This window comes from Opisthocomus hoazin, chromosome 1, assembly GCF_030867145.1.
Source record: "Opisthocomus hoazin isolate bOpiHoa1 chromosome 1, bOpiHoa1.hap1, whole genome shotgun sequence".
Classification (NCBI taxonomy): domain Eukaryota; kingdom Metazoa; phylum Chordata; class Aves; order Opisthocomiformes; family Opisthocomidae; genus Opisthocomus; species Opisthocomus hoazin.
The window spans coordinates 88,606,175-88,617,830 of NC_134414.1; the positions used below are offsets into that span (position 1 = coordinate 88,606,175).

An 11,656-nucleotide genomic window follows, 5' to 3' on the forward strand; every position below is an offset into this window, starting at 1 on the left:
CTCCTTTTAAGTAGCATACTTCGGGTTTTGGTGAGTTCCTTCAGGCCCAGATGTACATTTTGAAACATCTCTAGCTGTAAGGTGAAGCTGCCTTCCCGCCACACGTTTGCTCGCACGGCGCCCTTGGCGCGGGGCACAGCGAGGCTGCTGCCTGTAGTAAATAACTCCGGCCTGCACGGAACTGTACGAAGGCGTTCGAAAGCTCAATAATTCAGAGCGCTCCGGAGCAAGCGAGTCCCGCCCTCCGGCCGTGGAGCAGCGCGTCCGCTTTTCAACGGCGTGCGGTCGGTGGGGGGCGTGGCCCTCTCTGGGCGCCTCAGGGCCGTGCGCTTGCTGGGAGGGCAGCCGCTCCCGTTACCGTCCAAAACTCTTCGGCAGGTCGGACAGACAGACCGACAGACACCCTCCGTGCCTACGCCCCTGCCCCGGCTGGAGGCCAGCGCCGCGTCACCGCCCCCGCGGCGGTCCCGGGCCGGGGGCGGGGCTTCGGGGGAGGGCGGGGCGAGCCGCGCTCCCGCCCCTTCCCGGGAGGGCGGGGTCGGGTGGCCGGGGTCTGCTCACGTGATCCGATCGGTCCCCGCCCCCTGCCCGCTCCGCCATGTTGTTTCTTCCTTCCCCGGCGCCCGGCGGCGGCTTCGGGCGGCGGTGTGGCCTGGGCTCGGGACGGGCGGTAGCCCCCTTCCCTCTGGCAGGTATCGGCTGGTGCGGCGGGATCCCCCTCCCCCTTTTTCTGGCGGGCGCGGGGCGAGCAGTGGCCGCCGGCTCCGGGGCCGGTGTCCCGGGGGGGGTGGACCGAGCGCCGAGCGCTCTCCCCTGGCTCGGCGTCGCGGGGTGAGGGGCCGCTCCCCCCGCCGCCGTCCGAGCTCTGCCGGCTCCCGGGCGTTCGCCCGGTGCCCGCCGGCCTGCGGGGAGCGGGAGGGGAGCCCCGGCCGCCGCGCCCCGCCTCTCCCCGCGGTGGCGTGACCGGGGATCCCGTGACTGCGGGGCAGGCGGTGGCTCCCTGGGAAGCGGCTCCGGGCGGGGGGTTCCCAGGCGGAGCGGGGTCCGGCTGCGGCTCCGCGGTGCGTACTCGGCGCGGGTGAAGGCCTGGGGGGTCTGCGCGGGTGGAAGGCGGTTGCGGTGTCCGTTCGGCACCTTGCAAACCGAAAATGGGGGGGGAGGTGTGGAAAAATAAGTTGCTCTGTCGTATTTTGGGGTTGGTGTCTGCTGAAGGAGGACTGCGCGCTCCCGAGGGGCCCTGAGCGGTGCGTGCTGCACGGTTTTAGTTCTTCTTTTCTGAAGCAGCGGCTCGGTTGAGCTCCGCTCTGCAGCGGCCGGTTGCTTCCCGGACCCGAAGGGTGGCTGTGATGGCAAACCTAGGTACGGGGGTGGCCGGAGGGCCAAAAGGTCGGGTTAAAATAGCTGAATCTCTGTCGTCCGAATGGGTAAGGAGCAGTTTCGGTGTAAGTATTCCATGTAGCTTGTGCAAAACAGTCGAACGAATAGCAGTATAGTGCAAGAAAACTGCTTTTAAAAACCTCTATTAGTGGCCTTTCGAGCAAGGTTGCATATAGCTAGATACATGGAGACCACTGAATTTTATTAACTTGGGTGGGGTAGGCAAGTAGGGAACTCCGTGGCTAAATTTTGTTTTGGAATTAAAACACTCGCCTGTCTGCAGATAGCTGTCATGCAGTCTGCTGCCCCGCGTGTTGCTTTCCTCCTTCTTGTCCACAGTAATTTACAGCTCTACTAAGTAAGCATTGTCTTTGAAGTGTTGTACAACACTGAAATTGCCAGTGCTTGCTTTTTTCAGCTCAAGAGTGATTGTGTGTGGCTGGGTTTTTTTGGGGAATTTTTTTGTGATTTTTTTAGTAGCTTATAAAGTAACAAACTGTAATGGCAGGCTGGAGGGGGAGGGCTGTTTCTCAGACATACCCAAAATAAATGCGAAACCTTTTTTTTGTGGCACTTTCATTTCTAGAGAAATCTAACCAAACGGTGGTACAACTACATCTGTGTCAGTACCAACATGGGATTTATAACAAACTTATTTTTCTCTGTCTTCTTTCGGGTTGTAAGGAGCTCTGTTTGTTGCCTTAATTTTAGTAAAGCCTTTTCCATTAAGTTAAAAATGAGTGTGTAGTTAAAAAAATAAAAGCTCCAGCAGTCCTTGTTTTGCTTTTGAGTGCTCAAACAAACCGTCAGCTTCCTATAATTGAAAATTTGTGAAAAAAAATTGCAGAGGGTCAAATGAGGTATTTGGATTTCCAGCTATATTTTATTTTGTGTCAAGTTAGTAATAAATCATGAGAAACAGATCTTTTGGCTCCTTAGGATTGGAATTTTACATGAAGGTTTCACAGTGAATAAGAACTTCTCAGCAAAAAGGCTTATAAGAATTCCTCAAGTTGGGTTTTCCTTTTTATAATGTTCATTCTCCTTAGTGTTTTGTTTTTGTTCTCCACAGAGGAGACAGTATGTTGGCCCGGAACAGTGTAACCCACATAATCCCTTAGGGACGGGCTCTGGTCACATAGTTATATTGGGAAGAATATGAATGCACAATATAGCCTGGCCAATAGAAGCTGCTGTTGCTAAGAGTCCCTGGAGCAGAAGGGAAACTAATGCAAGGGAGAAAGACAAGCACAGAAGAGCAGAAATAATTGCTTGGCAAGTTATTGAAAGTGTGGAAGCAGTAACAGAGAAGTAGGTGCAAGGAGGATGTCAGTTACCTCACAAATTGTTAGAAATGTTGGACCTAAGGGTATTTTGAAGTTGGCTGAAAGTAACAGAATATTTAAGTTGGGAGATGCTCAACTGTGAGCTGCTGAGAAGTGTCAGCTCTTACTAAATCAGAATAAAGAATAGTTTGCTCATTCTACTTGAACATGGGGGCACAAGATGGAAAGTGAAGGCTAGGTCTCTGCAAGATTAAACTAGCAGAGGTATAAATGTAGGTATTTCTCGTGACAAGTTTTGCTGACTGAGTTTGTGGCTAGATGTAAATTAGAATAAATGAAGAGATTCTGGCAGTAGATACTGGAATGACGTCATGATGCTGGGGTTATGAGGACTGAAGGATTCCTTCCCTGGGCTGCTGCTTTCATAGTCCTGAGTCATGCCAGGCAACTGTTTGAACTAGAGTCCTGAACTATGCAGGAGGTCAAAATAACCTTCTAAAAAACCCCCCAAATATTTTTTGATATAGAAAAGAGTGGCAACAGCTGTGTGTCAGTTCAGTTTCGGTTGTGTTCGTATTACAAATTATTATGAATAAACTCTAGTGATATTCTGGTGTTAGATAAGGCCTGTTTAGGCTGTTTAAAACTAGAGGCAATTTTCAGATAACCTGTCATCAAATTACTAAAGAGCTATCCGTCAGAAAACACAAGCTACCTTCACAGTGCAGTGGTGAAATCGTAGATAAAGGAAGGAAGACTTGCAAGATGATTAGGATCTCAGTAGGTCGAGCCATGTGACTAAAGGGCTTGTAGAGAACCAGGCAGCTGACAAGTGCCCATTATTTAAGGGGTGTTCCTGATCCACAGGTCTTAGGTAGAGGGGAGAGTCAGTTTGGAGGCTGAGTAATGTCTGGGCATGTAATGCGTTCAGAAGTACAATGCGTGCAGCAGTTTAGGTTTCATATCTGTACGTTTCCCCCTGAATTGAGAGCAAAATGTTTTGGGGTTGAACAGGCTGGTGACTTCTTATGCACCAAGTAACTGTTCCTGTGCCACTTAATTGGCCAGGGTGTAAACCAGTACCTTCTAAATACAAGAACAAGGATTGGCCAAATGGAGAAAGAGGAGACAATTTTCTTCTGTCCTTTCTTTTCAGATTCCTGGAAACTTGCAGATATGCTGTAGGTGACAAGTATAACTACTCTGTAGTAATTGAGGGCATGTCAAGATTCCACAAACAGCAAGTGTGTTGAAAACTACTTTTCACAGTCTGGATTCTGCCCCTTCTGCTGCAACTCTGATATTCTTGGGACTTTTTTCAGACACTTTACAGAGAAGCAATTTATGTCATTTTTTCATGAGCCACTGCAACTAACAAACCACAGGAAACAGCTTTTTTTTTTTTTATGCTAGCCTGGTAAATATCAGCAAATGCTTTGTTAGTGTTAAGAAAAATAATTACTAATGGGAGAGTAAGATTACATTATTGAAAGGCAAGTGTTTTGGTCAGACAAAATACTTGGAAGTGTTAGTGTGCCCTTTTAAACTGTTAATGTCTGAGACCTGTTAACAAAATAAGATGGCTTAGCAAAGAAAATTGTGAATAACCTTCAGAGCTGAAATGGATGTGTTGTGTATGTGTAAATTTGAGGATAGATAGGAAGCTATGTAACATGGTCAGTGTTATTGTTATGCCAGTTATGGAACTGCTAATTCTGCTTGTCAGTAACTTTGAGAGAGCGTTTTCTTAAATCTTTAACAAAGATGGCCCCTTTTATAAGAAATCTTGGCTGAAAGCTTATGAGGCTGTAAATAAATGCAATTAGTTGGAACAAACTTGAGCCTGCCTTTCCTTGGATTTTTGCTTTCTTTCCTTCCCCAAGTCAAACGGGTGCTCTTTAACAACTTTAGTTAAAGGTCGGTTCACCATGTATCTACAAGGAAACCTTTGGGTTTAGTCTTGATTTCATATAGCAGGTGGTTCGTCAGTGACCATGGCTGGAAATGGTGGTTGAAATACATTCTCTTTCCTGTTTCCAAGTTAGAAAGTAGGTACAAGTGGAGAAACAATAGTTTGGAAATTTGAAGTGTCCCTTACAGCTGTTTATTCAAGAATACAGAGGGAATTCAGTGGTGCTGTTGCAACAGATCCGGTTTTTGGTGTCTTTCATTAAAAAAGCAGGGGAGCGGGGTGTAGAAGTGAGATTGCAGTTGCTGTGTGGTTTGGGGTTTTTTTGGTGTGCTACTCTGTCTGGTATCAGTAAAAGTGAAACTATGAATCAGTCCAGTTGACTCTGTTTGCTTGATAGTTTAAGTTGGGGTTGTAGCTTGCTGACATCATAAATACAACGCAGTTATCGTATTGGCTAACACTTATTTTTCCATAGACAAAACTTGAGTTCAGCACTTGTCTTCAGCCTTCAGTACTCTGGTATAAGTAGGTCCTCCTTATTCTATTAAATTATTTTTATAGTAAAAAAAGACAGATTCATAAGTTAAGTTTGCATGTTGTTGCTATGGTTTTCTAGACCAAGAATCTCGCTTTTCTCTGAGTGCTGCCTCAGTACCTAAAAGAGGTAATTGCACTCAAAAGGCAGCTACGAAGTTGACAGTCATGAAACTTAAAAAAAAAATGTAGATGGATAGATTGGACAAGGCAGTGGTGTTTAAGCTTTGAGGGGCTGGGAATCAAAGATTCTGTAATATGCACTGGGTGGTTGTTTTTTTTTAAGTTGCTTAGCATGTTGTTTTCAGTCTTGCCAGCAAATACTTGGACTGCTAATGGAAATGTTTGATTTGTAATTCATTTCACTGTTTAAAAGGAAGATTATGGGACGTGACAATTAAATTACTTTTTGTATTATGGTGTATGATCATGTTAGAAATGGTGTTTAGTGGAAACTGTTCCCTCCTTTTAACAGGAATATTGAAGTTGGTGGTAGAAGAGCTGGACTCATTATAAGTTGGTGGAGGCAATTCAGAAATGGTTATCAAAATGGACCAGAGTGGCACTGCTTTTTATTTGTTTGCTCTGAATTTCTTTGAATATTGAAATGATAGAGGAACATGAGGGTGAAATCTTCTGTTAACAGACTCCTCTCCTCAGTGTACAAGGTTGAGACTACTTTTACATTAAACTAGTTATGCAGCACAGTAAGAAGTAACTGGAACAAATAGTTACCTGTAATTCTGTGGTGTCTTGCAGTTCCTGATGTTGATTAAAACAATCAGATGCACATTAGAAACTAAGTTTTTGTTTTGTTTTCAGATGCTGAATGATGATTTAAACTGAACAATTAAGGTAAAATAAATCTTCAGAAATATGGTATCAGGTGTTGACTGTTCCTTCTAAATGCATTGTCAAAAAGCACAATATACAGATAAGTTTGAAGTATGTAATAGAAGTAACATTAGTTCTCCAAGCATCTTAAGGATTTTATTGTTATTTTATTTGTTGGAGTGTTAAGGCTTCATAATGTGGAAAAAAAAATTTTAAATTGAGCTTTTTAAAAATCCCAACTTATTTAAAGATGTCAAAATGGAAAAAACGCAGCAGCCTACTGTGCTGAAAACATCCTGGTTCTGCAGACACTGTAAATCAGTCAGCGGGGCAGCAGATGAGTTCCTTATATAGATCAAAAAACCTGTGGTTGTATGAAGTCTTTGCTGCTTCCAAACAAAAGTACTTCTTAATGCATTTAAACATGTTTCTTTGCTGCCTCACATCCAGCTTGTAAGCATGTATTTAAATGACTGAACATATTTCCTATTTATTTTGGATTAAAAGCTTTGCAAAAACATAAACTGCTATCTAAGCATGACAGCTTCTACAGGGGAAGCTGAATGTCCTGAAAAGTGACGTTGCCTGCAACATCGCATTGAGATACTTGCTTGTCAGTCCTGGGAAGACTGTTTCTGTAGCCTTTGTGTAGAAGGACCAGTTTGGTTCTAATTGAGAAGACATTTTTAGTGGCTGATCTGTAATTGTCTGTCCAGTAAAAGTATTTTTATCGTTGTTATTCTCCTAGACCTCCCTGCAATGGCTCATGTAGTTGAAATTGTGCGAATTATCTTCTCAGGTTTTGGATGCAAAAAAGTGGTAGATACCGTTAACAGTTTCCTTGTATTATGTTTAAAATGTGGCTTCATGGACAATTTCATGGTAATAACTGCAGTTCTTCACACTGCAGAAGCTACAGAAAGAAGTGCATAGTACCAGTCAGAACTACTTAACTCAGTACTTACTGACATTATGTTTTCTAGGGAACTTGCGATTTCAGTAGTACAGAAAAAATAAGTTGTAACTTGTTCCCTAGGCTGAAATGGAAGAACAGGGAAGCATTCAGTACCCTCTGTTCTCATGAATGCATTATTTATTAAGAAGATGCTCCTATTGAATGGCATAGCTCAGAGAACTTATTTGCTAACAAACAGTAGGAATTAGGGAGATAAATTAAGACACTGGACCATTTTAAAGACTTCAGTATGAACCTAGAACTCGTATGCAAGTAGTCAAGTGACTCTAATGAGACTTTTCACATACATAAAAATGTATGTGTTCATATCCTGAGCCATAGCAATTATCCCATAGCTCTCTGAAAAGTAAATGAGCGATCCATTTGTAGCTCTTAAGCAGTTTTAATTGTGATACAAACTTGTACAAATTTAAGGGTTTATAAACATTGCTTTTAATTGCACAGTATAAATTAATAAAATTACTTGCTCTGAACCAATTTTTAATGGAAGCAGCCACTGCTCCTATGTTGAAATTTCTTTGTGTTGAGGCTTCAGCTGTTCTCAAACTATAAAGCATTTCTTCTGTCCTACTGTAGACTGTGTCTAACAAATAAACATTCAAAGATGGAAAGTTAGAGATGAAAAAATTCCTGAAATTTCTCACTTCCAATTTAGGCCTTGATTCTAAGGCAGCACAGAGTCATGTGACTGTCATGCCAGCTTGTATCAGGTATTAATTCCATAACTATACTCTGTGGGTGATGTATATGCCAGTAACGCTAATTACAACTAGCAAAACCGCATTCCTTCCTTCAGAGAAGGAGGGGACTAGGGTACTTATGACCTGTTTCCATTTTGAATAGATGCTGTTTTCAGAGAAGCCTGTTCTGGCCGAGTTGCTTTGAGCACTTTAAGTATCAGGCAGGTATAGGAACAGCAGTTCTCCTCATACAGAAACTTACGTTTGGGCTATTTAAAATGAAACTTTACCCTCAATCAATATAAACACTTTTTTACAGTATTGGATGACACTACTGTAATGAGGGCAAAGCTTGGGCTGGTACAAAACACTAATGAGGGAACTACTGCAGTGTTAAAGGATTTTTTTTTTTTTTTTTTTTTTAAAGCCTGGCAGTGTAAAAGCTTCACTGGTGCTGCTAATTCACCATCCCTGTGCTGGCAGCCAAGACTATTGACTAGCACTTCCAGGCTTTTTGACAGTTTCACCATGGGAAATTGACTGACTGAACTGTCAGTGTAGGCTTGGCATCTTGAGTACCATCTGAAGCACAACAGTGAATTTGTTTTTGTAGTACTTGTAATAATTACTCTGTTCACTGTGGCTGTTCTGCAAGGAGTAAACTGTAAAATATTGAATGTTTTTGTACCGAATGCCTAATAACCTGACTTTTAAAATTACTGCATTTGCATTTGTTCTGTAGATAGCCATATTCCCTGTGAGTTGATTTAAAATTCCTTGTCTGGTTGCAGTTCTGGGTGAAGTGCAGGGGTTATTCCAGTATAGCAGATAGCATCCTGCTTTATTCCTAAAGCTTCCTCTTCGCTTTTGCATGTTAAAACATAACTGCTAATGAAGTATGGCACTAAAGTGACTGGTTGCAGACATGTGCTCTGTAAAATTCTCTCCCTCCACTTTCTTCCACAGATCTTTTTGAGTGAATGTAAATGAGTCGTTCCACTTGTTGAATGTGATGCGATACCCCTTGTGCACAAATGCTGGAGGGTTTGGGGTTTCTAAGTGACAGACCCGTGATTCACACGGTGTACTGCTTAGACTGCCATACAGAGCACAGTCTGTGGAAGAGAGACCTCTTGAACACGTGGTATTCTTGGGTGGGTATTCTTAATACGAGTATCCAGACTTCACCTATTTAGCATTGTCCTCCTGCTTTTGTACGTGAAACTTGATGTTGGTGGACTTCAATGCTTTCTAGATACTTACGTGTGTAAAATTTTCTGTTCTCAACTCTTTCCTTTTTAATGATTTTCTTAATCCTTACAGGTCTAGGAAACCAGGAGGATCTATTCCAGTAACAATGGCAGCAAAATCATCACTCCTTAAAGTAATACTGCTAGGAGATGGTGGAGTTGGGAAGAGTTCCCTTATGAACAGATACGTCACCAACAAGTTTGATGCACAACTGTTTCATACAATAGGTGTGGAATTCTTAAATAAAGAGTTGGAAGTCGATGGACATCTTGTGACAATGCAGATATGGGACACAGCGGGCCAGGAACGCTTTAGGAGCTTGCGGACTCCTTTCTACAGAGGTTCTGACTGTTGCCTGCTAACCTTCAGTGTGGATGACTCTCAAAGCTTCCAAAACTTAGGCAACTGGAAGAAAGAATTCATTTATTATGCAGATGTCAAGGAGCCTGAAAGCTTTCCGTTTGTGATACTGGGTAACAAAGTTGATATCGATGAAAGGCAAGTGTCTGCAGAAGAAGCCCAAGACTGGTGCAGGAATAATGGCAACCATCCGTATTTTGAAACCAGTGCAAAAGATGCCACTAATGTTGCAGCAGCCTTTGAAGAAGCTGTTAGAAGAGTTCTAGCCTCTGAAGACAGATCAGATCACTTTATTCAAACAGATACAGTAAACCTGCATCGGAAACCGAAACCCAGTTCATCGTGTTGTTGACTTAAATTTTTTTTTTTTTTGCCAAATTACTTTTGACTAGCTTGCTTTATAAGAGGATGCAGAAGGTGTAGTAGATACAATTACAAATGGGTTTCACTCTGTTATTAAAATTGTAATATTCTGCTGCTTTCTTGAGGGAGCAAAAGAAAAGTTTCCATTCATGAGTGACCCATTATTGAATTAGTGACACTTTCTGTTTAGGAAGGTGTCAAGTAAAAAAATATAAGAATGTAATTTGCCAACTTTATTCAAATTATAAATACTTTGAATATAATTAAAACTTGAAAGTTCTAGAAGCACTACTTTGGAGAAACTGTTCTGGAATTCAGGCACAAAGATAATTTTATATGTGTATATTTTTATGAAATCAGCATTCCATTTTTGTTTCACTAGAGGTCAGTTTCTTAACAATGCTAGATATTAAAGTTTAGTCTCACTACATTCCTTTTGCTGTGAGTGGTACTTCATCTCTAATGTCTTTACTATAAGTTAATACAAATTACCTTCAGGTCTTCTCTAATTGCCTAATTCCTATAATTTGTGTATTTTTTTTAAGTAGGAAATAAATTTCCTACATATTTAATGTCCATTTTTTTCATTTACTGTTGTAATGTTGTACTAATTTTTCCAGCAGTTTAATGCAAGATAACTGATGATTTTTTTTAAGTTAATACATGTCTTTGCCTTAAGTCCCATTCTAGCATGTTTCTGGTCAATAAGGTAAAAAAATCTGAGTCCCTGAAGTATAATCATTTTTAGTTAGGAAAAAGATACACTTTATTCAGTCAGCTTTAATAGCACTTGAAGGGATGTAGATTACGACAAATCTGTAAGAACTTTTAGTATACAGCCTTAAAGTTCCAAACTTCTTATTCCTGTTAACCTGAGCTATGAATGTGTTTACCAGTAATCTCTGCACTGTGAAACTAAGGATTTGCAATACGTAGAGAACTCAGGAAGCTCTTGACTTACAGTAGGTTGTGGCAGCTTTCAGCCCTAAGACAAGTAAATGCCTACAGCCAGTGTTTGAGCTGAATTTGATCCTTATTTAATTTGCTGCTTTAGGATATGGACTTAGACATTTAAGACAATGTCTTTTATATTATTGTACTCATTACATGATTATGAACAGAAGCAAATTCTGTATTTAATGGGCAGTCTTTCTGCAGTAATGCAGATGAAACCACAGAGGGTGTATTTGAGGCACTCTGTTGCAGTTAAATGGTGGAATACCTGTATGAGAAGCTGTTGGAAGTTGGCGCTCGGAGTACCCTCTGTCCTTGTAATAGCAAACTTGATAGTGCACTATTGCTTCAGTGTGTAATCTGACTGCTAACAGGCATGCACATACACACATTGTGGACTTCAAAAGGAAGTCTGACCTGTACAGGACAGGCCATGTTATTCACTAAGCTACACAAACTCTGCTTTCTGTACAGCAACTTTTGTGTTCCAGTAGAAAAGCCTTTTCTGAGAGTACAGTAACAGCGAGAGTTTTCTGTTAACGTGTCTGCTCACTCTGTACCAGGTGTAATTATTTGGAAGTAAAGCTTGCAAAACAAACCCTTCTTGTCACTCTTAATACACTCTTTCTGAATGTACTGTATTCTTGCTTGTACCTGTCCAGGACAACTTTGCTTCCTAGATCTGCTGCTCCTGCTTTAAAGTGAAATCTTTTTACCTTTTATACATTCTAAGTCGAATTAATTCTTACAGTCCTGCGTATACAGCAACAGAACTGTTGTAAGCTTCAGTCACCTAACAGCTAAAGATAAGCTGAGCTGCTACTTCTATTATATTTAATTTCTAGTTAATGAATTAAAAGATCTGTGAAGCAAATATTATCTAAACTCCTCTTAAACTGAGAGAGCAAAACGCTTTAAAGACTAAGATTGCTTGTGTTGAGGGCTCCTAAGCTAGTGACGCGAAATTGTTGTATAACACTACTACCTTACTACTTAAAGCTTCCTTTAATGTTCATTTTAGCAAAGGTAAGGTTGAAACAAAACAGGAGATGAAGTTGCTGTGACTAGAGTACTCTAGGTATGATTCAAACAAGATTGCTAAAAGGAAACAGCTGAGGATGAGAACCAT

The 11,656-nt window shown here is 41.7% G+C and overlaps 1 protein-coding gene across 8 annotated transcripts; it reads left to right on the plus strand.

Annotated features, from left to right (window-relative positions):
* Nucleotides 1-558: 558 nt before the first annotated feature.
* On the plus strand, nucleotides 559-11,125 carry RAB9A (RAB9A, member RAS oncogene family). Of its 8 annotated transcripts, none has more exons than XM_075428572.1 (4): nucleotides 559-692; nucleotides 5,932-5,964; nucleotides 8,566-8,753; nucleotides 8,923-11,125. In XM_075428572.1, the coding sequence occupies exon 4, from the start codon at nucleotides 8,957-8,959 to the stop codon at nucleotides 9,560-9,562; it is 606 nt and encodes a 201-aa protein (XP_075284687.1). In that variant the 5' UTR covers nucleotides 559-692; nucleotides 5,932-5,964; nucleotides 8,566-8,753; nucleotides 8,923-8,956; the 3' UTR covers nucleotides 9,563-11,125. The 8 variants fall into 8 exon arrangements, with proteins under 8 accessions (XP_075284687.1, XP_075284681.1, XP_075284692.1 ...); XM_075428585.1 differs by lacking the exon at nucleotides 559-692 and adding an exon at nucleotides 1,043-1,061; XM_075428578.1 differs by lacking the exon at nucleotides 559-692 and adding an exon at nucleotides 3,312-4,080.
* The last annotated feature ends 531 nt before the right edge of the window (nucleotides 11,126-11,656 follow it).